The sequence below is a fragment of the Mustelus asterias genome, chromosome 7 (genome assembly GCF_964213995.1).
Source record: "Mustelus asterias chromosome 7, sMusAst1.hap1.1, whole genome shotgun sequence".
NCBI classification, from domain to species: Eukaryota; Metazoa; Chordata; class Chondrichthyes; order Carcharhiniformes; family Triakidae; genus Mustelus; species Mustelus asterias.
The window spans coordinates 127534601-127559544 of record NC_135807.1 but is presented as its reverse complement, the minus strand read 5'-3'; the positions used below and the strand labels follow the sequence as shown (position 1 = coordinate 127559544).

General features: G+C 45.3%; 1 protein-coding gene across 1 annotated transcript in view; it reads left to right on the top strand.

Moving 5' to 3' along the window:
* Positions 1–24944, top strand: part of washc5 (WASH complex subunit 5) — an 81033-nt gene that overhangs the window by 30396 nt on the left and 25693 nt on the right. The window contains exons 11-18 of the mRNA XM_078216805.1: positions 1406–1518; positions 6223–6389; positions 9820–9895; positions 11168–11278; positions 15452–15592; positions 16233–16313; positions 20072–20173; positions 20808–20987. Of these exons, the coding sequence (XP_078072931.1) occupies positions 1406–1518; positions 6223–6389; positions 9820–9895; positions 11168–11278; positions 15452–15592; positions 16233–16313; positions 20072–20173; positions 20808–20987 (971 nt within the window). The remainder of the gene's footprint in view (positions 1–1405; positions 1519–6222; positions 6390–9819; positions 9896–11167; positions 11279–15451; positions 15593–16232; positions 16314–20071; positions 20174–20807; positions 20988–24944) is intronic.

Sequence of the window (24944 nt, the reverse complement as noted above, 5' to 3'; positions counted from 1 at the left end):
CTGGGGTGGGGGCTCTCTTTCACCCTCTGGGGCGCTCTATTTCTGCATTATAATTGGAATGTTATTAAGGTTTTAAAAAAGTTAGTTTCCAGATCATGTTGTTATCAGGCAGTATATTTGAATTAAAAGTGCCCTCAATAGACAGTGAAGTTACTGAGTAGCGAGATGTTCAGTTGCCTATTGAATTGCCAGTGTTGACACATTGCCATGTGGTGGTACTGGAAACACAAGAAATAGGAGCAAGGCTGGGCTATTCAGTCTCTCGAGCCTATTCTGCCATTCAGTAAGATTGTGGCTGATGTAATTGTGTGCTCAACTGTCTGCCCACCCACTCCTGCCTCTACCCACCACCATAACCCTTGACTCCCTTGTCATTCAGAAAAGCTGTGTATTTCAGCCTTGAATATATTCAATGACCTGGCCTCCACTGCTCTCTGGGGAGGAGAATTCCACAGACCCTCTGAGAAAAAGAAAACATCCTTATCTCTCATTTTTAAACTGCGTACCCTAGTTGTAGGCTTCCTGACAAGAGGAGGCATCCTCCCAGCACCCACCCTGTCGATTTCCTTCAGGATCCAGGATGTGATCAATAAGATCACCCCCTCCCATTCTTCTAATTTCCAGTGGTTATCGGCCCAACCTGGGCTGTGTATTTTTCTATATAAAAGCAAATTACTGCGGATGCCGGAATCTGAAACCAAAAGAGAAAATGCTGGAAAATCTCAGCAGGTCTGGCAGCGTCTGTAAGGAGAGAAAAGAGCTGATGTTTTGAGTCCAGATGATTCTTTGTCAAAGCTAAAAGGCATTGAAAGTGGGAGATATTTACACTGCAGGGTGAGTGAGTGAAAGATGAGTCATAGCCACAAAAACAAGGGGCAAGGCTGCTAATGGCAGTCCATAGAGAGAATAGAAGGTGTGAATGGCCAAACGGCAGAGAAGCTGAAATCAGAGGGCAAACTGTGATGGATGAAAATGTTGGGTGTGGGTGGGGGTGGTGTGGGGAGAAGGGTAGGAGAGAGGTAAAATTGAGAAAAGGGGGGAAGGGGAAGCGAAGGGAAATAAAAGGTAAAGAAAGGGGATAAAATAGGGGGAAAGAGTAGCCGGGGGTGGGGGGGGGGGGGGGGGAAGAAAAATAAAGAAAGTGTGTATTCTTCAATTTGCTTCCGCCCAAAGGGAAAGCTGGTGGTCAGTTTAACCCCGTATGTGCCAGTGGCTGATTTAGTCTAGCTCTGTCTTAGGAGTTGATCTTTTCCCCCTCACCTGCTGGAGCTCTGTGACGCATGCAGATCAGAGAGAGAGAAGATTTGAATGGCGGTGATACATGGTGTGTGTTTGTGTTTGATGGCGATGCAGCAGAATTGATTTCCTCTCAAACTCCTTTTGTTTTTGTTATTTTGCTTGTCAGAAAACCTGCAGGCCTGGTTCAGGGAGATCTCGAAGCAGATTTCCTCCTTGAATTACGAAGATTCCACCGCAGCTGGCAGGAAGACGGTGCAGTTAATCCAGGCTTTGGAAGAGGTGAGATCAGTCAGGGCTTTGAACAAAAATTAAGTCTGCAAGTTTGAACGGAAATTTAGCGAGGCGTCTTAAAATGCTATTGGTTGGGGAATTGGTTGGGTCGTGCCCTGGCAGTACCAACCTTTCACTACTGGGTTGGCAGTGCCAATGGGGAGCCCCTGAAGGAGAGGGCTTGGTTTTAGGGGGGGGGGGAGGGCTCCTGAAAAGGGGGCCATTGCGGGATGGCTGAGGGGGAGGGGACATGGTGGGGCCCCAGAAGGGAAGGGTCTCCTGAGGTTGCGGGATGGGTGGGGGTGGGGGGAAACCTTTGGCAACCCCACAGGTGGGTATTGCTCACTTGCGGGGAGGATGGTGCTGACACCAGTGAGTGTGGGCGCGGGGAGGCCTGGTGCTAGGGAGTTGGGGCGGGTGGGGCTGGTGCCAGGGAGTGGCTGGCCTTCTCTGGGGCCCCAGTCCAAAAAATATTTTAAGTGTGGGAGAATTCAATAAGAATCTCCCTCGGCTCCAAAACCATTTCTCAGCAGGGTTGAATTGCAAACTGTAATGCACTGACCCTCCCAGCGGGGAGCCTCACCAACTTTCCAACTGGGGTCACACTTAGAAAGTCTTTGGCAGAACTCTAGCCTTTGTCTTTCGCACAAGGGTTTCTGATCTCCCCTTGGGAATTCTCTCCAAATAATCTCTCCCACATGGGATGGCTACAGCCGTGGCACACCTCGCAGGATTCCAGTTCCGTCTTCTGAGATTCCTTTCTCCTGGATCTCCGACCACACTCGAACTTCCCCTTCCAAGCACTATTTTGGATCCTCGCTGCTCCCAAGGTGTACTTCTGTCCCGACAGCACAGAATTACCTTTGTCTTTGTCGATCATCCGTGCCTCTTTCGAACCATTCATGGGGAGGCACAGTGGCACTGCAGCCTCACAGCTCCAGGGACCTGGGTTCGATTCTCAGCTTGGGTCACTGTCTGTGTGGAGTTTACTCGTTCTCCCCGTGTCTGTGTGGGTTTCCTCCGGGTGCTCCGGTTTCCTCCCACAGTCCAATTTGGCCATACTAAATTGCCCCTTAGTGTCCAAGGATGAGTCGGTTAGAGGAATTAGCAGGGTAAATGGGGTTATGGGGATAGGGCCTGGGTAGGATTGTGGTCGGTGCAGACTCAATGGGCCAAATGGCCTCCTTCTGTACTGTAGGGATTCTATGATTCTCACTCTGCTGCAGCTTTCTTTAATTGGAGGCAGTTTCTCCCCCTGTTTCTGGTTGCTTACATCTTGGATGTGTTTCTGTCCAATTCCAACTCACTGTTCAGTGATCAGGTGACCTACCAAAACATTCCGACAAGCCTTGTTGTGAGGTAGGTAAGAATCAATGTCATGAGCATTGGAACATCTTGTACCTTATATGTTCCAATCTCAGTGCCTGGGACATAAAGATTTCGCAACACTCCTTAAAACATCCCCAAGGGAAGAGAAAGGGGGAGATTTTTTTCTCAGAGAAGTGCTAATGACCAACTCAGTCACAGTACTACGATACATCTGACTTATTTCGTAAATTTATTTCAGCTGCTGAGAAGATGAGACAAAAGTTTTCAAATCCTATTTTCTAAATGGTCTCACGCACATGTACTTGTTGTTGTAAGTTGATAAATTTATATAAGGTGCTATCAAGTAATCTAAATTCTACCGTTCGATATAGAATCCCGTTCGGCTCATCGAGCCTGCACCAACACCAATCCCACCCAGGCCCCATCCCCGCAACCCCACATATTTATGCTGCTAGTCCCCCCCCGACACTAAAGGGCAATTTAGCATGGTAAGAAGTTTAACAACACCAGGTTAAAGTCCAACAGGTTTATTTGGTAGCAAAAGCCGCACAAGCTTTCGGAGCTCTAAGCCCCTTCTTCAGGTGAGTGGGAATTCTGTTCACAAACAGAGCTTATAAAGACACAGACTCAATTTACATGAATAATGGTTGGAATGCGAATACTTACAACTAATCAAGTCTTTAAGAAACATGGCCAGTCCACCTAACCTGCACATCTTTGGACTGTGGGAGAAAACCGGAGCACCTGGAGGAAACCCACGCAAACACGGGGAGAATGTATAAACCCTGCACAGACAGTGACCCAAGGCTGGAATTGAACCCAGGTCCCTGGCGCTGTGAGGCAGCATGCTAACCACTGTGCCACTGTGCCACCCTTTGACACCACTGCCACGAATCTTTGCAACATTGCAAGGCAGCTGCTCATATTTCACACTTGTGGTTTCAACCTGGTATTTGCGCAGGGGTTGGGGCTGGCTGGTAGTGGGGAAGAGTCTGAAAAAAGTCACTCTTGTTCCACAACTATTTTATGCCTCTTTTATATTACATCTAAGCCCAAATGTTAGGCATGTCAATAGCAGCCCATCAAGGCCAGGGATTTGAAGGTTCTACTAAATTTAATTGCAAGACCTCATTAACATTATTTGATCCAATTTACCTTCTGGCAGCTGGTTAATTTGACAGCACAGCCAGATGTCAGGTGTGAAAATCAGTGACAGGAGGCGGGTACCTTTGGGAACAGTCTCCATCAGTCAGGAAGTGGGCAGGCTGCAAATTTGAACGTGCGGGTCAAAAGCAAGGCAGGTGTAAAGGACGGCCTGTAATCAGCAGATGAGAGACTGAAAGATTTATTCAGGTGCAAGGGATAACATGCCTGCTCATCCTGGCCTACAGAAAAGGCACTTAAACTGCGGAACTGCTACCCTTTCCATATTGGATTTCCCAAGTCTTGGAAATCCATGTGGCAGCAGTTCAAATTAAATTGGGCTCCCAGTGTGCTATTGGATCCCAATTTACATATGTTAATGCTATTTCGTGTCTCTCCATGATGGGACACTCAACGTCTCAAATGCAGGTCATGTTTTTTGTGGGGGGGTTGGTGGGGTGTCATATTACACATTAAAAACATGTTTACCACACTCCCATCCATTGTGGGGAAGCGTTGGTGGGGAATTAATATTGAAGCCATAGTATCAAAGATCGTGTCTACTGCCTTATGCACACAACTACAGGGATTGCCCATAGATCTCTGAAGGCAGAAAGGCAGGTTCATAGGGTGATGAAAAAGGCATATGGCGCACCCGCCTTTATTAATCGGGGCATAGATTACAAAAGCAGAGAGGTCATGATGGAGTTGTATAGAGCTTTGGTGAGGCCACAGCTGGAGTATTGTGTGCAGTTCTGGTCGCCACATTATAGGAAGGGTGTGATTGCACTGGAAGGGGTGCAGAGGAGATTTACCAGGATGCTGCCTGGAATGGAACATTTAAGTTATAAAGAGAGGTTGGATAGGCTTGGGCTGTTTTCTCTGGAGCAGAGAAGACTGAGGGTCGACCTGATTGAGGTGTTCAAGATTATGAGGGGCATGGACAGGGTGGATAGGGAACAGCTGTTCCCCTTAGTTGAAAGGCAGTTATGAGGGGACATAAGTGAAAAGTGAGGGGTGGGAGATTTAGGGGGGGATTTGAGGAAAAACTTTTTTTTACCCAGTGGGTGGTGACGGTCTGGAATGCGCTGCCTGGGAGGGTGGTGGAGCCGGGATGCCTCATATCCTTTAAAAAGTACCTAGATGAGTACTTGCCACGCCATAACATTCAAGGCTATGGGCCGAGTGCTGGCAAGTGGGATTAGGTGGGCAGGTCAGGGCCTTTCATGCGTCGGTGCAGATACGATGGGCCGAAGGACCTCTTCTGCACTGTAGTATTCTGTCATTTAAGCTCGGATGTGAGCACTAGCTAAGCTCCCTGCTAAAAGTGTTTCAGAAGGGTTAAATTGACATACATAAATTGAAAAACTAATCTGTACCTGGACTCATGTCAAATGCAACTTTATCTGTCTATTGGTCATGAATATTTGCTATACTGTACTGTGCAAATCACAGAGTCAAAATCAATATGTATTTCTCTCATATTCCTTTTCGAATAATGCAGAAGTTTACTGGTTATTTATAAAAGGCCTCTCTATAGCAAAATCAGTTCTCAAATTAGTTGCTGTGATGACCAGTATAAGAAAATATGTGAATTTGCAAAGTTCAACCTCGGCCCTGAAGATCTTCATCCATTTTCAAAGAATAAAGAAAATTACAGCACAGGAACGGGCCCTTCGGCCCTCCAAGCCTGCACCGACCATGCTGCCCATCTGAACTAAAACCCCCTACCCTTCTGGGGACCATATCTCTTTATTCCCATCCTATTCATGTATTGGTCAAGGCGCCCCTTAAAAGTCACTATCGCATCTGCTTCCACTACCTCCCCCGGCAGCGAGTTCCAAGCACCCACCACCCTCTGTGTAAAAAAAAAACTTGCTTCGTACATCTCCTTTAAACCTTGCCCCTCGCACCTTAAACCTATGCCCCCAGTAATTGACTCTTCCACTCTGGGGAAAGCTTCAAGATTTCAAGATTAATCATCCTCTTTGTCTCTCAGCTAAGATGAAAGTTTTCTTTTAAAAAAAGATGCTGTAATTTTAGTGGCATCCTCAGAAACCAGACATTGTGAATAGATGCAGGTTTTAAATTAATCCTTTTAAGGATGCAAAGTTATATAAATGCCTGCCTGATGATAGAATCAGAGGCATGGCTGAGATATTAGCATTCTTCAGAGTTAACTTTCAGATAGCTCTTGCCTCTATGATGCTAACGCTAAGAACTTATAATTTCTTGAAACAGGTCCAAGAATTTCACCAGTTGGAATCAAATTTGCAGATCTGCCAGTTCCTGGCGGACACCCGCAAGTTTCTCCATCAGATGATTCGCACCATCAACATTAAAGAGGAGGTCCTGATCACCATGCAGATTATAGGCGACTTGTCATATGCCTGGCAGCTTATTGACAGGTAAGGATCATTCTAAGATCACGAGGGAGGTCCTGAAATCCTGACATTTTAAGTGTTACAAGTTTATGTAAAACTCCAAAGGTTACCCTGAAATCGCAGTGGGTAGGGAGAAAGTGTCTGAAAGGATCAAGAACAAGAGGGAACAGATTTAAGCTAATTTGCAAAAGAAGCAATGGTGACAGGAGGAAAGACCTTTTCACGCAGTGAGTAGTTAGAATCTGGAATGCACTGCTGGAGAGTGTGGGAGAGGCGGGATCAATCGAGGCATTCAAAATGCAATTGAACCATTAACCTGAAACCGGGAGGAGGTGAGGGGATGGTATCAGGTGAATTGTCCTTTCAGAGAGCCAGTGCAGGCACGATGGGTCGAATGGCCTTCTGCGCTGTAGCAGTCCTGTGATTGTGTAAAAATCTTCAGTTGGATTAAAGGCATCTGGGATATCCTCAGTTGCTGGATCCAAACAGGTTAAGCCCATCCTGCCTCTCCAGTGAATAGTCTGCCCAGGTGAAGCTGTAGCTTGAGTGTTGAATACCTTTTCCCGCTGACACAGTCCATTGATACCTCGCGCTCACCATTGTGTGCTCCGCTGTGCCTGAAGCAATGTCTGCTGGAGTGCGTTCGAACTATCTTAAGGGAACTGGTGAGGTTGTGCACTTGTGACATGGGTCATGGCATCAGCCCCACTATCCAGTGCAACAGAGTCTGGAGAACCTGCCAAAAAAATGACGAAATAAATTACCAGGGTCATTAACACGGTCTCCTCTTTTTCATTTTTCTTTCTTTTCTAAAGTGTGCGAGAACTTTCAGTTTGTCTTCGCTTTTGGTCTTAGCCCGTTGCGCTCTTTGGATAGTTTGCACGTTGTCAGTCATTTCAGATTCACAGAATCCTTACAGGGCGGAAGCAGGACATTGGGCCCCATCGGATCTGCACTGGCTCACTGAAAGAACATTCTGGATTACCCTTGTTTGATTAGTATTTCCCAGGAGTGTGCGAGAGCTGATAGGCCCCATTTCAGTGGGTGCTGCACAGATTTGAGCTTAGGATTTGTAGCTGCCAATTCAAAGTTGGCCAATTGTACCACCTGCTTAACTGCACCCAATTCTGTACGAAACTCTGACCAAGGGTCATCTGGACGTGAAACGTTGGCTCTATTCTCTCCCCACAGATGCTGTCAGACCTGCTGAGATTTTCCAATATTTTCTGTTTTTGTTTCCGATTCCAGCATCCGCAGTATTTTGCTTTTATCTGTAGATTCAACACATTTGATTAAGCAGCACGTGTTTCAAGTCCCCTGTTGTGCTTCTATGTTGCTGACCACCAAACCCGGGGAGGTTGTGTCCTGTTCTTGCTGCAGAATCAATTTTGTGCCATCTCATTGTTTCCTTTTGTCTCAGTTTTTTTCCTGACACTTTCTTTCTCCCTCCCTCTGCCCTGCCCCCAACCCTACCGTGACGAAGACCAAACAACATTTTAAAATCGATTTTCAAACCTTAACAAAGCTTGAAACTGTTGCCACCTTTATCTTTGTCACAAAACATAATTAGGGTTGAGAAAATGCAACTCATTCCACAAAAGAACTTTAGCCAAATGGGCAGAACTAACCAGGTAAGTTTAACAATTTGAAATACCCCAACTGCAGTGACTTTGCCAACGTTGACTTTTGAATAGGTCTCTCAGCTGTGCAGTAACCCAGAGACTCCTGTGCCAACCAAGCACAATTTGGCCTTTATAAGTAATTGTGTGTAATTATTATTGTGAGGTTGTGTAGAAATGATGACGAGGGCTACAACAACTTATTATAGAGATCTTCAGCAGCTGTTACACACCATGCCTATAGTCACGCTGGTGAGATATCCCATGCAACCACTATATCACTTCTGGTGTACAGGTCATGGCTATAGATACATAGAACCATAGAATCCCTACAGTGCAGAAGGAGGCCATTTGACTCATTGAGCCTGCACTGACAACAATCTCACCCAGGCCCTACGCTATGTAGTTACCCTGCTAAACCCCTTAACACTAAGGGGAAATTTTAGCATAGCCAATCAATATAACCTGCACATTTTTGAACTGCGGGAGGAAACTGGAGCAGCCGGAGGAAACCCACGCAGACACGGGGAGAATGTGTGAACTCCACACAGACAGTCACCCGAGGCAGGGAGTGAACCTGGGTCCCTGGCGCTCTGAAGCAGCAGTACTAACCACTATGCCACCATGATACCTGGACCATACTGGCCCAGCAAAATCTAAAGGTCTTATGCACTTAAGAGACCGGAAACCTTATAACCTTTAAAAAATATATTTGGATGAGCCCTTGAAATATCGTAATATTCAAGGATATGGGACAAGTGCAGGAAAATGGGATTAGTGCGCCTTTAGTGGTAAATATTGTTGGTGCAGACTCAGTGGGCTCTCCACTGTATGACAGCCACGCTTGTCCCGAAACCGTAAAATCCCACCCGGAGTCAACAGACCTTTGCATGGTCTGTGTTCTGCCCATTACTGTTCCCGTGGGACGGGATGGGAAAATCCCGCCCTTTGACTGTAAAAGAAAATTATACAGGTTGTACGTTCATGTTTTGATAATGGAAAAGTGGAGAAGATATTCTGAATTCCTTGTGTCCTGTCAAATGTCTTGAGTGTAGTTATGATGCAAAGATACACTATAAGTTCCAGACAAAATGTGAACCTTCAGCAATGTCTGTCAGAATTGTTCGAAGCTCCAAAGCTGAAAAGATTGAATTCAAAATAATGAATTGTTTTTGGAAGTCAAAGGCTGAGTTGCACGAATTTAACTCCTTAAAATCGTTTCTGTTCATGTAGTCGGTTTCGCCATTAAGATAAGTTTTGTCTCATAGAAACAGAAACATAGAAGACAGGAGCAGGAGGAGGCCATTTGGCCCTTCGAGCCTTCACCGCAATCATGGCTGATCGCCCATCTCAATAGCCTAAACCTGCTTTTTCCCCATAATCTTTGATCCCATTCGCCCCAAGTGCTATATCTAACCGCCTCTTGAATACATTCAATGTTTTGGCATCAACTACTTCCTCTGGTAATGAATTCCACAGGCTCACCACTCTTTGGGTGAAGAAATGTCTCCTCACCTCCATCTACCCCGAATCCTCAGACTGTGACCCCTGGTTCTGGACTCCCCCACCATCGGGAACATCCTTCCTGCATCTACCCTGTCTAGTCCTGTTAGAATTTCGTAAGTCTGTATGAGATCCCCCCCTCATTCACCTGAGCTCCAGCGAAAACAATCCTAACCTAGTCAATCTCTCCTCATCCATCAGTCCTGCCATCCCCGGAATCAGCCTGGTAAACCTTTTTCATGTTGTGTCTTTCATTTACATCCATCAAGATGTGCATTGCTGCAGTAAGCCTGTATCTCGGCTATGACTAACGCACTGTTCCTTATCCACAGCTACACAACCATCATGCAGGAAGGTATCAGAGTCAGCCCTTTCATGGTAACTAAACTTAAGGCAACATTTTTAAAGGTGAGTGGAGAGGAGTCAAAGCAGTAGAGACCAGAAATGGTCAAATTATTGAACTGATGGAATTGCAAGTTGAATGAGTGGGTTATCGATTGGTAATAATCTTGCCTGGAAATAGTTGGTGCTACATTTCTCTGACAGCGACACCAGGAAGCCTCACTCTGTGTCATGATGCTGCCAGCAATCATGGGAATGACAAGAATTTGATTAAGACCACATGAAATAGGAACAGGAGTAGGCCATTTGGCTCCTCAAGCCTGCTCCACCATTCATGCCCACTTTCCTGCCCTTTCCCCCTTTTAATTTTAACTAAAAGCCACACCCTCTCCTGTCCTTTTTATTTAATTTCCCTGTCTTTTGTACCAGGCAACAGCGGAGAAAATGAACAGGTTGCCTGCGTCCATATTTCTGCTGTTTATCCAAATATTGAGGGGAAGGATTTATGCTCAGGTTCTTTCCTCGGGTTGCTGGAGCAAAGCAGTTAATGCCTGAAGTGAACCTTTGGCTAGCCAATGTGGCTGGGTTTGACGTTTCATGGTGTGGTGTACACAACTTTGTCTTAGCAATGTACTGCACGGATTGTTCATATTACTAAACATTGTGCTTGGATATTATGCTGTTTGAATGTTATATTTGGACATTATTCAATACTTCCTTTTGTAGCCGGTATCATTCTGGCCATTCCACAGCCAATATATCCTCACTGTGATTGGGTGCCCAGAACAGAATGCAGCACCAACATAACCTCCACCCTTCTGTGTTCTTGCCCTCCTGAGATAAAGAACAATAGTCCATTTGACTTTTTATTTCCTTTGGTACCTGCCTGTGAACTTTTGATACTTTCTCAGTGTGGATCGCCAAATCGCTTTGCTCCTTAACAATTCCGAATTTCTTAGCAATAATTCTGATTTATTTTTCTTACGTCCAAAGTGGGTGGCGCACGCTTGTCCCACCAAGTTCCCGTCTGCTGCAGTTTTGTCCACACAGTTAATCAATCATTGTCCATTTACAACCTTCTATTCCCAGCTACACCACTGACTGTACTCCCTCCGTGGGCAACATTAGATTCCTTCATCTAAGGTCCATTGCTACCCACACAGGACATCTAGGGATGGGCAATAAATGTTGGTCATGCCAATGATGGCAGCCTCCCAAGAATGATTTTTTTTTAAGAAAGCTTTTAAAAGTGAAATGAATAAATGTTGTCAATGGGTCTGAAATTCTATGATTTAATAAGGTTTTATTATTGGTGACTAATTTGTTCTGTTATTTCAGTTGGCATCAGCTCTTGATCTTCCATTGATGCGAATAAATCAAGCCAATAGTCCTGACCTTCTGAGTGTGTCCCAGTATTACTCCGGAGAGCTTGTGGCCTATGTTAGAAAGGTAAGTCTAGTGAAATTGAATGAATGACCACTTTTTAAGTATTCCATTAGATCAGTTAGCACTTTGGATACAGATCTATACATTTCTATTTCCCTCTAAACTTCTCCCACCACTGAGATCCTCTCATCCGTATTCACCCCTTCTGTTTTGGTGGCACAGTGGTTAGCTTCACAGAGCCCAGAGACCCGGGTTTGATTCCCGGCTTGGGTCACTGTCTGTGTGGAGTTTGCACATTCTCCCTGTGTCTGTGTGGGTTTCCTCCGGGTGCTCCGGTTTCCTCCCACATTCCAAAGATGTGCGGGTTAGGTGGATTGGCCATGCTAAATTGCCTTTTAATGTCAGGAGATTAGCAGGGTAAATATGTGGGGTTACGGAAATAGGGCCCGGGTAGGATTGTGGTCGGTGCAGACTCGATGGGTTGATTGGCCTCCTTCTGCACTGTAGGATTCTATGTCTCACCCTCTCCAATGGTATCTCCTGTGATTTTACTCAACAACCAACCTGTCTTCAGCCACTTCCTATTACCTTCACTGCAATTCTACTTGTCTTTCTCTTCAGGCCTGCCCTTCCTCCCTCCGTCCCTCTCCTCGAATTTGTCACGATAATTCACAGCCATTGGTAATGCTCATCTTTTCCATCGATGCTTTTGTACCCATCTCCGCACTACTCAACTCTGGGATCATTGACATGACCATATCTGGTCTCACTGGCCTAGCCATCCATCATCAGACCTGGCTTCATCACACGAAGGCCTAGTTCTCTCAGCTGTAACTGCATACCACTTGATGGTCTTTCTGGACAGTGAAGTTGACTGCAGGCTCCTTTTACCATCATCAATCTCCTCATGTCCTCACTCCCTCAGCTCCAACAATATCTGCAAGGATCTCTTGGATTTTCTTTTGTCGGCGACTCACCACCAGGTCAGCTCCAACATCAGAACTTTCCCTCCTACTCCAGCCCTTTAGCTTTCTCTCTCTTTTTCTCCACCATGCACTCACCTACTTCACCTTAACAGAGATCTTCCTGCTGCTCTCTCATTGCCATTCTCGTTCAAGTCCTTACTCCTCACCTTCCCTTCCTGGTTCCCACACTATCTTATATTATAAATAGTTCCAAGAAGGCATCAGTTTTGATTTCTGGCACAGATTCCATATCACGCTGCTTCCATTTCCCTCCTCGATGGGCTGAATGGCCTCTTTCTGTGCTGTAAATTTTCTATGGATGGGGAACCAAACTGTCTTCAGACCTTGTAATCCTATTGGACCCTAGGTTGGAAACTCCACCTTGATCATCCAGCTCCGACATCTCCAGCCTTTCATTGTCCCATCCAGTGCTGAGATCCTAATTCATGGTTTAGTCATCTTGCCTGTTGACCCTCGATCCTGCCAATAAAGCTCAACTTTTAGCTCATCCAAAACTTTGCTGCCCATAACCTGTCCCACACCCAGTCATGATTGGCCGCCATCCACATCGTTGCTGTCCCACGTTCTCATGTTTAAGTCCTGATCTCAGTTTGAATCACTCCATGGCCTTGTCCCTCTGTTATAGCCTCCTCAACCTCTACAACTCACTCCTCCGCCCAACTCATACCCCAGCTTATTGATGATCCATAAACTCCCTCTCCTTGTCCCACTATTGACAACTGTGTTCTCAACCACTTAGACCCCCCCACCATATCCAAAGATGTGCAGGTTAGATGGATTGGCCAATCTAAATTACCCCTTAGTCCAAGATGCGAAGGTTAGATGGATTAGCCATGGTAAATGTTTGGGGTTACGGGAATAGGGTGGGGGAGAGGACCTGGATAAGCTACTCTGTCAGAGAGTCGATGCAGACTTGATGGGCCGAATGGCCTCCTTCTGCACTTGTAGGGATTCTATGATATGATTCTGGAAATCTGGGCCCAAACTATTCTACATTTAAAGCCCCCTCTTTGACCAAGGTTTTTGTCATCCTACCTCGCATATATCCTTTGGTTCAGTGTCCATTTTCCTCGAGCCCTCGGTGAAACATCTTGAGACATTTGCTTGAGGGGTTATAGGAATTCAAGCTGCTTCTGATTTTGTTAGTTCAGTGAACGCTTTATCCTATCACAGAATCACAAAACTGTTATCGTGCAGAAAGAGACTGTTTGCATCAGCTCTCCAAATAAGCAATTCAACTAATGCCATTTTAAAAAACATATTCTTTCATGTGATGTGGCTGTCGCTGGTAAAAGTCAGCATTTATTGTCCATCTCTAATTGTCCTTGGCATGCTAGGCCCTTTCGGAGGACAGTTAAGAGTTAACCAGATTGCTGTGGGTCTGTGCTCAAAGGTAGGCCAGAGCAGGTAAGGAAGGCTAATTTCCTTCCCTAAAGGCCAGATGAATTTTTACAACAATCAATGATAGTTTTATGGTTAGCATTACTGAGACAAGTTTATAAATTGAATTTAAACTCCAAAGCTGCCATGGTGGGATTCGCCTGCTTTCTGCCTGGGCGTTCTTCCTTTTCAGATAACAATCTCATTCCCTTCTGATTGCTTGGACTGAACCTGCCTCTGTCACACTCTCAGGCATTCCATACCCTAACCGCCCGCTCCGTGAGCTAGTTCTTTCTTATATCGCTTTTGCTTTTCCTTTGCCGTTTACTTTAAATCTGTGTCCTCTTGTCCTTGATCCGTTCAGGAGTGAGAACCTTGTCTCCCTATCCAATCTGACCAGACCCATCATGATTTTGAATACCTCTATCAGATCTCCTCTCAGCCTTCCCCAAGAAAAATGGTCCCTATTTCTTCCATATGTCTAAAATTCCTCATCTCTGGAACCATTCATCGAATCCCTACAGTGCAGAAGGAGGCTATTCAGCCCATCGAGTCTGCACCGACCTCTATCCCACCCAGACCCTATCCCCATAACTCCATGCATTTACCCTAGCTAGTCCCCCTGACACTAAGGAAGGCAATTTAGCAAGGCCAATCCACCCAACCCGCACATCTTTGGACTGTGGGAGAAAGATTCTCGTGAACCTTTTTTGCACAATCTCCAACATCTTCACATCTTTCTTAAAGTGTGACATCCAGAATTGTACACAATACTCCAACTGAGGTTTAACTAGTCCACAGTTTGAAAGACGTGCTGGTTAGGTGCATTAGCCGTGCTAAATTCTTCCTCAGTGTTACCCGAACAGGCGCCGAAGTGTGGCGACTAGGGGATTTTCACAGTAACTTCATTGTGGTGTCAATTAGTGTCACAAGCCTACTTGTGACACGAAAAAATAAGCTTTAAAACTTTAAACTTTAAAAACTTTTAAGTAGTGTTTTGTAAAAGCTCAGCATAATCTCCATACTCTTTGCCCCTATTATAAAGACTAGGATACTGTATGCTTTTATTAACTCTGCTCTCAACTTGTCTTACTATCTTCAATGAATTATGCACATATACACCCAGGTCCCTCTGCTCCTGCACCCTCTTTAGAGTTGCGCCTTTTATATTATACTATCCCTCCATGCTCTTCCCACAAAAATGAATCACCTCACATTTTTTCACATTGAATTTCAACATATGTTGTTCAGCATTATTCCTGTGCACAATTATATGTTTGTTAACGATACATTCCACCAGATTTGTACTGTTTCATGTTGGTTCCATGTTTAACTGGGAATCAAGTCAACCTTTTTCAGCTGAATTTTTTAAAGCAACATGGAACTGTATTATAAATAGAAAACCTTGCCTTAAATCATGTGCGACTTCATGGAATCATAGAATCCCTATGGTGCAGAAGGGAAGCCATTTGGCCCATCGAGTCTGCACCGATTCTCCGACAGAGCATCCCACCCAGGCCCTATCCCCATCAACCCACGTATTTACCCCTTAATCTCCATTTTGGGATACTAAGGGGCAATTTCTCATGGCCAATCCACCTAACCTGCACAAGTTTGGACTGTGGGAGGGAACTGGAGCACCATGAGGAAACCCACGCAGACACGGGAGAATGTGCAAACTCCACATAGACAGTGACCCAAGGCCAGGATTAAACCTGGGTCCTTGGCGCTGTGAGGCAGCAGTGCTAACCATTGTGCTACCGAGCCACCTCACCATGCTGACTTATCGCTGTCCAACATAACAGATGGTACTGGAAAACGTAAAGTATTATTTTAAAAAAACAACAGCCCTTTTTTTGTGGTGTTGTAGGTTTTACAGATTATTCCAGAGAGTATGTTTACATCCTTGGCGAAGATTATCAAGCTCCAAACGCACAACATTATGGAAGTTCCAACGCGACTGGATAAAGACAAGCTGAAAGACTATGCCCAGCTTGGTTCAAGATATGAGGTGAGGGCACAGTGGATCTTGGATGGGTCAGAGAGTACAACAACCATTGGGTTTGACGGAACGGAATCCATGGGGTAGGGTGCTTACTGACTTTGTGTGGACACCATGGGAATCACTCCAGGAAGGTGGTCTGCATTCAGAAGGGTGGAGGCCATTATGTGGTGTGGGTAAAAGCACAGCAGTTAATGCAGTTTTCCTTTGAGGTGGCCTTTGCTATTTTGCCTCATGCATTTTTAAAAATTAATGAAAGGGGCTCATTTTTTTTGCTCCACTACATTTTTTTTTATACATTCGTGGGACATGGGTGTCGCTGGTTGGCCAGCATTTATTGCCCATCCCTAGTTGCCCTTGAGAAGGTGGTGGTGAGCTGCCTTCTTGAATCGCTGCAGTCCATGTTCTGTGGGTTGACCCACAGATTTGCAGGTGTTCTTATGTTGACAATGAGGCATTGCTTTTCCCTACTCCTTCCTGAAAGAATAACTGGTCAATTTTTCATGAACAGTGTGTATTTAAAGGAAAAGAATGTATCCTGGGGTGGTGAATAATGCGACCAGCTGGTATGTCGAAAGATCAAAAGAGCATTAAATGATTATTATTGATTTAACGATGCTCTTTTCTTTTGAATCCTCTTTACTCAAAGGTTGCAAGACTTACTCATGCTATATCAATTTTCACTGAAGGCATTCTCATGATGAAGACTACCCTTGTTGGCATCATCAAGGCAAGTGAGGCTATTTGGAGCAATATTTGTGTCGTATCGGAGATTTGAGGTTATTTTACATTTGGGTTTCTCAAATATCAATACTATTTATTGCTTCAGCTGTTGCATGCATTTGACTTTGCTTCTGGCGGTCTGTGCTGGTAAGGTATGAGGGTTATAAATATTTAATCCAATTATTGCAGGGTACATTCTGGGGCTATTCTTTGAATCAGTATCTACGCAGTTGGATTGTGCAACATTAGTGGAAAGTGGACATTTCATAGAATCATAGAATTCCTACAGTGCAGAAGGAGGTCATTCGGCCCATTGAGTCAGCCCCAACCACAATTCCACCCAGGACCTATCCCCTAACCCCTTGCATTTACCCTAGCTAGTTTCCCAGATACTAAGGGAAAATTTAGCATGGCCAATCCACCTAACCCGCACATCTTTGGACTGTGGGAGGAAACTGGAGCACCCGGAGGAAACCCACGCAGACACGGGGAGAACGTGCAGACTCCACACAGACAGTGACCCGAGGCTGGTATTGAACCTGGGTCCCTGGCGCTGTGAGGCAGCAGTGCTAACCACTGTGCCACCCTTATGGATCATCTCAAAGCATAAAGATTCTGAACATAGTTGAAACTCTCTCTATCAGTATGTCCTATTTTTGCTCCATTGTTATGCATATTGCATGAGAAAGCAGATTGAACTGGAAGAAACTGCTTTCGATTTTAACCATATTGATGGTTTCATAGAATTCCTACCGTGCAGAAGGAGACCATTCGGCCCATCGAGTCTACACAATCCCACGCTGCTCCTATCCCCGTAACCCCACATATTTACCCTGCTAATCTCCTGACACTCGAGTCAATTTAGCATGGCCAATCAACCTAACCTGCACATCTTTGGACTACTGGAGGAAACCCACGCAGACACGGGAAGAATGTGCAGACTCCACCCAGACAGTGACCCGAGGCCGGAATTGAACCTGGGTCCCTGGCACTGTGAGGCAGCAGTGCTAATCACTGTGCTACCGTAAGAAATGGTTGAAATAAAAAGTAATTGTCTGGTTTCTCAGAATGAATTTGGATTCTGTTTCAGTTCTGCTTTGCAGTCCCTGGTTGTGCTGATCCATAAGATTGTTATGTTTTGCGGTGGAGAGAATTCAGTCGAGAATACCCCGCACTGCTGTCAATTTTGCCAAATGGTTCTTTTCCCTTTGTCATCTTATCGTGGGGAAATGTACTCTGCCTGACTGTAAGATGCCATATTCCCAATAGCACGTCATATTGGATGAAATACTTTCTAATTTGCTTTCAGAAATGCTTTCCTCATAGTTTGAGGATAAGAGGTAAACCTTTTAGAACTGAGGTGAGGAGAAATTTCTCCACCCAGCGGGTGTTGAATGTGTGGAATTCACTACCACAGAATGTAGTTGAGGCCAAAATGTCTGAATTCACAAAGAAATTGGATCTAGTTCTAGGGGCTAAAGGGATATAGGAGGAAGCGGGGGGATCAGGATATTGAATTCGATGATCAGCCACGATCAAAATGAATGGCGGAGCAGGCTTGAAGGGGTCAAATGGCCTACTCCTGCTTCTAGTTTCTATGTTTCGATGTAATCTTGATGCATTCACAGAGATGCTGTTTTAAGAACATTCAGCAATGTAAAGATTAAAATATGGCAATGCCGTGTCTCTGTTAAAGTAGTTAATCGTAGGGTGATACTGAAGCAAGCTTGATTGTGCTGTGCCACTTATTGGTTTCATTGCAAGTTCCTGCATTGCGAGTTCCTGATCACCATGGCGTGGTGCTGAGCAGAGGTCGAGTGCTTTGTTACAGGGATTGCAAGTGGTTGGTGTGATTTGCAAAGCACTTTCCATGCCCTCCTTAACAACCTCCTACAGCAGTGATGAGCAACCCAGGCTAGTGAGTGGGCCACAAGATTGAAATCAAGCTTGTTCACTAACCATGACCCCATGAATAAGATTAAATATATTTAATACACGCTGAATATTTCATAACGAGTTATAGAAAATGCTTCAATCATTTATGTATTAATAGAACTGTCATCAACTTGGGGGGGGGGGGGGGGGGGTGGGGTGGGGCACAGTGATTAGCACTGCTGCCTCACAGCACCAGGGACCTAGGTTCAATTCCAGCCTCGGGCACTGTCTGTGCGGAGTCTGCACGTTCTCCCCGTGTCTGCGTGGGTTTCCTCTGGGTGCTCCGGTTTCCTCCCACAGTCCAAAGATGTGCGGGTTAGGTGGATTGGCCATGCTAAATTGCCCCTTAGTGTCAGGGGGATTAGATTGCGAGGATAGGGCCTGGGTGGGATTGTTGTCGGTGCAGACTCGATGGGCCGAATGGCCTCTTCCTGCACTCTCGGGATTCTATGATTCGATGAACTTCAAGTGGTAAACACAAAAGAAATATTGACACTTTGGACACACAGAGAGCGCACGGCTCTCACACTCGATGTGTGAGCAATCAGCACACACCTCACTTCACTTGCTGTTGCTTTACATGCGAATCACTTCAGTCACACCGGTAGGAAAAAAACCCACGCAGATGGAAATCAGCGGAATGTGGCAGCCCTGGACCCGGGCAAGGATCAACAAAACGTCTGGTGGGCCACACTCGGAACCCAGATAGGCCGCATGTGGCCTGGGATTGCAGGTTACCCACTGCTGCTCTTCAGGGCAAGAGAGGTTTAGAGGCAGGTTGCTCTACCAACTTTCTGAATGAATAATGGTGCAATTGGAGAGAAAGTTATAAAATGCATCTTTGTTTTAAAGAAAACTGCAATTTTAGATAGTGTAATTTATTTTGGATACGCCTGAATAATTTCAATAATTCTGTTCAGCTATCCAAAAGCTAGCCTAAAGAAGGCTGGGGAATGTCGCTGTGTGAACCCCATTGTTTGAACAAAAATCTGTGCACCAATAAATTTCAGGAATAGATTCTAAAAGCCTTCTTCATCAGTGGAGCAGATTGATGAGTATTAAAGGACCCAGCAATTTGGGGGGAAAAAAGGCCGTGTTACCATCCATAAATATCAGTATTAAACAAGAAACCCCGCAATGAAAACTGCTGGGATACCCACCTTGCCTGTCTTCCACTGTTGCATGTAAAATAGCAGTGGAGACGATACAAGGCCCTTAAATGGGAACTAATTGGATGGATGCCTAAGGGCGAGCGGGTTGCCTAACATCATTCCCGTCCACTGTAATATGGGAAGAGACCAGGGATGTACATTGAATCCTACAGTGCAGAAGGAGGCCAATCAGCCCATCGAGTCTGCACCGATCACAATCCCACCCAGGCCCTATCCCCATAACCCCATGCATTCGCCCTAGCAAGTCCCCCTGACACTAAGGGGCAATTTAGCATGGCCAATCCACCCAACCTGCACATATTTGGAGTGTGGGAGGAAACCAGAGCACCCGGAGGAAACCCACGCAGACACGGGGAGAATGTGCAAACTCCATACAGACACTGACCCAAGCTGGGAATCGAACCCGAGTCCCTGGCACTGTGAGGCAGCAGTGCTAACCACTGTGCCACCGTGCCACCCAGATGGGAGGGAAGGCAGTTGGAAGGTCAATTGCTTTACATTATGGGCCTTTTCTCCCCGGCGGTGGGAGCGGTGATCTTTAAAATACAACCCAGCTTACAAGGGAAATTCAGCTTTCCCTCTTTGTTCCCTGGAGCTCAGCCCAGCAGAGGCTTTGCTTTAATAATCCCTTCCTCTGTGTGCTTATTTTTAAAATTAGGTGGATCCTAAGCAGTTGTTAGAAGATGGAATTCGGAAGGAGTTGGTCCAAAGGGTTGCCTTTGCTCTTCACAAGGGCCTGATCTTCAACCCGAAAGCCAAGGTGAGAGGATACCAGTTATGCTAAAATACTATTTCTTCATGCTTCATGTTTTTGGTCATGGGTTTGAAGGATTTTTTAAAAAAAAGATCTGGTGTAGATGAGTGATGCGGAAGGAAAACTGTAGCAAGGAACGAGGGTCCCGATCTCCACTGAACCTCACTGACTCATCACTCAGTAACCTGAAGGCAGAGTTACCTCACACCAAAGGTCATGTGGCATTGGATTTAAACATATGTGGGTTGTGTGATTGTAGTAGACACATCGCATGTTGTCTTGTGTGGGTCTGTAAAGAGTAAATTCAAGTTGGGTGGAGACGGTATAGCTGGGAAAAGGAAGAGGGGCACAAGTCCCTTTGGGGTTGAGATTATCACTTACTGTCCTTGTGTATCATGATACGATTCAGTGAGTTTCTTTCATTTCGAAAGGCTGTCCACGTGTTATAGAACCTACTCCTGATGTGCACAAACCTTAGATTGCATTCTGAATTTCTCATTATTCGGAATGTCGGACTTTTAAGTGTACAGGAGGTAAGAGTTTGCTAACAGCCTGGCTGTGAAGTGTTGTTAATTGGGCTGATTTATAGTGACCCAGTATGTTTCAAAAGTTTCAAACACTTGGCATTTCTTTAACACAGACGAGCGAACTGATGCCCAAACTGAAAGACATGGCTGCCACAATGGATGGATTCTACCGTTCCTTTGAATACATCCAAGATTACGTCAGCATTTATGGGCTGAAGATATGGCAGGAGGAGGTATCTCGAATAATCAACTACAACGTGGAGCAAGAGTGCAATAATTTCCTGAGGACCAAGGTAATTCTCAGAGGAAAATGTAGATTAGTGTAACTGTTTTATCACTTTTACAATTGAGATAGTTTGGTTTCTTCTGTGCTAGCTATTTCCCCTGCCCCTCAATCTGCTTGGTGTGACATGTGTGCAACTGAAGCTTGTTGTTACTGGTGCACGCATCTGAAAGTAACAAGTTATGTGTGTCTTATCCTGTTCCACCCCCACCCCCACCCCCAAAAATGAGTTGTTGAAGGATAAGGTGAATGGCTAAGGTCTTTTCCCCAGCGGAGGGGGAGTCCAAAACTAGAGGGCATAGGTTTAAGGTGAGAGGGGAACGATTTAAAAGGGACGTGAAGGGAATTTTTTCACACACAGAGTGGCGTGTATGGAATGAGCTGCCAGTGGAGGTGGTAGAATTAATGGGTACAATGACAACATTTGAAATACACTTGGACAGGTACATGATGGGAAAAGTTTAGAGGGAGATGGGATATAGTCCAAACACAGGTAAATGGGACTAGTTCAGATTGGCATGGCTGAGTTGAGCCAAAGGGTCTGCTTCCACATTGTATGACTCTATGGCCAGTATTTTATGACCTCGCTCAGACGAGGTTTGTAAAATCCCACCCGATGCCAACGGAGAATTCCCTTCTGCGAGCCTCGCCTGCCCCGATTTTGGGGCGGAGTGCCGGTAAAATTCCAGCCTATGACTCTACTAGAGCCAATCTTTATTTGGTCTTAGAGTGAAACATTGCAAGGCATATTCTTCCTAACTCATAGAAACCCTACAGTGCAGAAGGAGGCCATTCGGCCCATCGAGTCTGCACCAACCACAATCCCACCCAGACCCTACCCCCACATATTTACCCACTAATCCCTCTAACCTACGCATCTCAGGACACTAAGGGGCAATTTTTTTTAACCTGGCCAATCATCCTAACCCGCACATCTTTGGACTCAACTGCCCCACAGTTTCAGTAAGTGTCTCTTTATTTATGCTCATAATTAATATACAAATAACATGAGTGGAATTTTATGCTGGTGGGATTTTCCACACCTACCAAAGGCAGTTGACCCCCCCCCCCCCCCCCCCCCGCCGACAACCACAACAAGGCTATAATATTCCACCCCATGCCTTCCTTAGCCAGAAATACAACAGTAACAAATTCACTTGATGCTCATCATTGTTCTTGGGTATTCACTGCAGGTAGAATTGCGAACTCACCTCTTATTTTTGTGCTCAACATGTATATTACAACCTGCAGAACTTTAAAGCAAGAACAGTGTCAGCTATTAGTTTGATTCCTTTGATAAAGGCTGTTATTGCTGTTAGCATGTTGCCTGTTTTGCATGACCTCTGACCTCTGACTTTGACTCACTGCATGCTCAATTGTAATCTTGAATGAAATTTTCAAAGCATATCGTAAATTTGATGGAGTACTTAAAGATATGGGTATAGTAGGTGACTAATGTGAAACGTGATGTGCCCAGTGTAGCATGTTTGGGAGGGAAAAGGACACTTGGAACCTATAGTTCCCAAAGCTTCCCACCAATGAGGTTTTCCTTGAATCATTTCTGGGTCTGCTGCAGACAAATTGAGAGAGATTAATTACCCTGACCGGGCCAGCAACTCCATCATGTGAGCACCAGAATGGTAGAAGGGAAACTAGATGGAGCTTGGTCTTATTTGTCTGGTAATTCTTGCATTCCTATACACTTAAGGCCATTTTGATTCTCGCAAGTTTTGAAAAAATAATCTTTTTGCTGGAAACCTGTAATAAATCTGCTTTTGTGTTGATGCAAAATGGTTTCAACTTCATGCTTTTTAAACAATTATTCTTTCACGGGACGTGGGCATCTAAAGTAAAGTAAAAAGTAAAATGTATTTATTAATCACAAATAGGGCTTCCATTAACACTGCAATGACGTTGCTGTGAAAATCCCCGAGTCGCCACACTCCGGCGTCTGTTCAGGTACACAGGGAGAATTTAGCATGGCCAGTGCACCTAACCTTTGAAGGAAACCAGAGCACCCGGAGGAAACCCACGCAGACACGGGGAGAATGTGCAAACTCCACACGGACAGTGATCCAAGCTGAGAATCGAACCCGGGTCCCTGATGCTGTGAGCAGCAGTGCTGCCCCCTCTGGCAAGGCCAGCGTTTGTTGCCCATCCCTAATTGTCCTTAAGCTGAGTGACATGCTTGGCCATTTCAGACAGTTAAGACTCAACCACATCACTGTTTTTAAATTCCGCCAGATGTCTTTGTTGGGATTTGAACCCATTCCTTCAGCGCACTAGCCTGTGCCTCTGGATTACTAGCCCAGTGGCATTGCCACTTCACCACCACCTCTCCAGTTGCAGTACTTCCAAATTCCTGGAAACCAAATGGTGTGAGATCCTGATTAAATTTCCCCACAAAGATGTCTCGCACTCCATTCACACTGGAAGCAGAGTCACTTTAACCTGAGGCTTTCTAAGGCTCTGGTCAGACCGCATTGGGAATATTGCAAGCAATTTTGGGCCCCGTATCTAAGGAAGGATGTGCTGGCCTTGAAGCAGGTCCAGAGGAGGTTCACGAGAATGATCCTGGGATGGAAAGCTTGACATATGAGGAGCATTTGAGGATTCTGGGTCTGTATTCGATGGAGGTTAGATGGATGAGGGGGCATCTCATTGAAACTTACAGAATGCTGAAAGCCTGGATAGAGTGGACATGGGGAAGATGTTTCCATTAGAAAAGGAGAGACTTGGATCAGAGGGCCTCAGAGTAAAGGGACGACCTTTAGAACTGAGATGAGGAGGTATTTCTTCAGCTAGAAGGTGGTGAATCTGTGGAATTCATTGTCACAGAAGGCTGTGGAGGCCGGGTCATTGAGTATATTTCAGATAAAGTTAGTAAGAAGTCTCACAACACCCAAGTTAAAGTCCAACAGGTTTATTTGGAATCACGAGCTTTTGGAGCGCTGCTCCTTCATCAGACGTTGAGAGACGTCTTACTTTGCCCACCCCCGTCCAACACCGGCATCTCCACATCAAAGATAGAGATAGATAGGTTCTTGATTGGTAAGGGGATCAAAGGTTACGGGCAGATGGCAGGAGAATGGGGTTGAGAAACCTTTTAGCCATGATTGAATGGTAGAACATACTCGAAGGGCCGAATGGTCTAATTCTGCTCCTATATCTTACAGCCTAACCTGGTCGAATTTACATTTGAAAATTCCCAGGCACTTTATAAATTTATTTTCAGTCTTTAGGATCTTGTGTGGGAAATTGAAAATGCTTTCCTAAGTTTGAGCTTTAATCCTTGAGGAATGGAGCTCTGTGCTCAGCTTAATTTTCATTGACCCTGGTGTGGTGCTTCGTGAGGGATTTAACTCCAGTCCTTTGCTTACACGTTGCCACCTAAATGATGTGTGACCTAAGACATGGAGAAATAAAGGAAAATTGGGAATGCTGGAAAATCAACGGAAGTAAGGAAATGCTGGTATCTCACAGCAGTTGTGCCTGCCTCTGAAAGAAAATGATAGATTAATGTTAATACTGAACAGGGAGTTTGGAAGTACAAAATTTCTGTGGTAACTCTGGGAGAGGTTACATCCTGAGGGAAAACACATTTTCCAAAATGTGCTCTGGGACTTTATCAATTGAAATTGATTCGGATCTTTGAACTTCCAAACCCTCCGGATTAGAATCATTGAATCCCTACAGTACTGAAGGAGACCATTTGGCCCATCGAGCCTGCACCGACAACATTCCCACCCAGGCCCTATCCCCGTAACCACAGTTATTTACCCTGCTGATCCTCCTGACGTTAAGGGACAATCTGGCATAGCCATCAACCTAACCCGTACATCTTTGGACTGTGGGAGGAAACCCATGCAGACACGAAGAGAATGTGTAAACTCCACACAGACAGTGACCCAAGGCCGGGATCGAACCCGGGTCCCTGGCGCTTTGAGACAGCAGTGCGAACCACTGC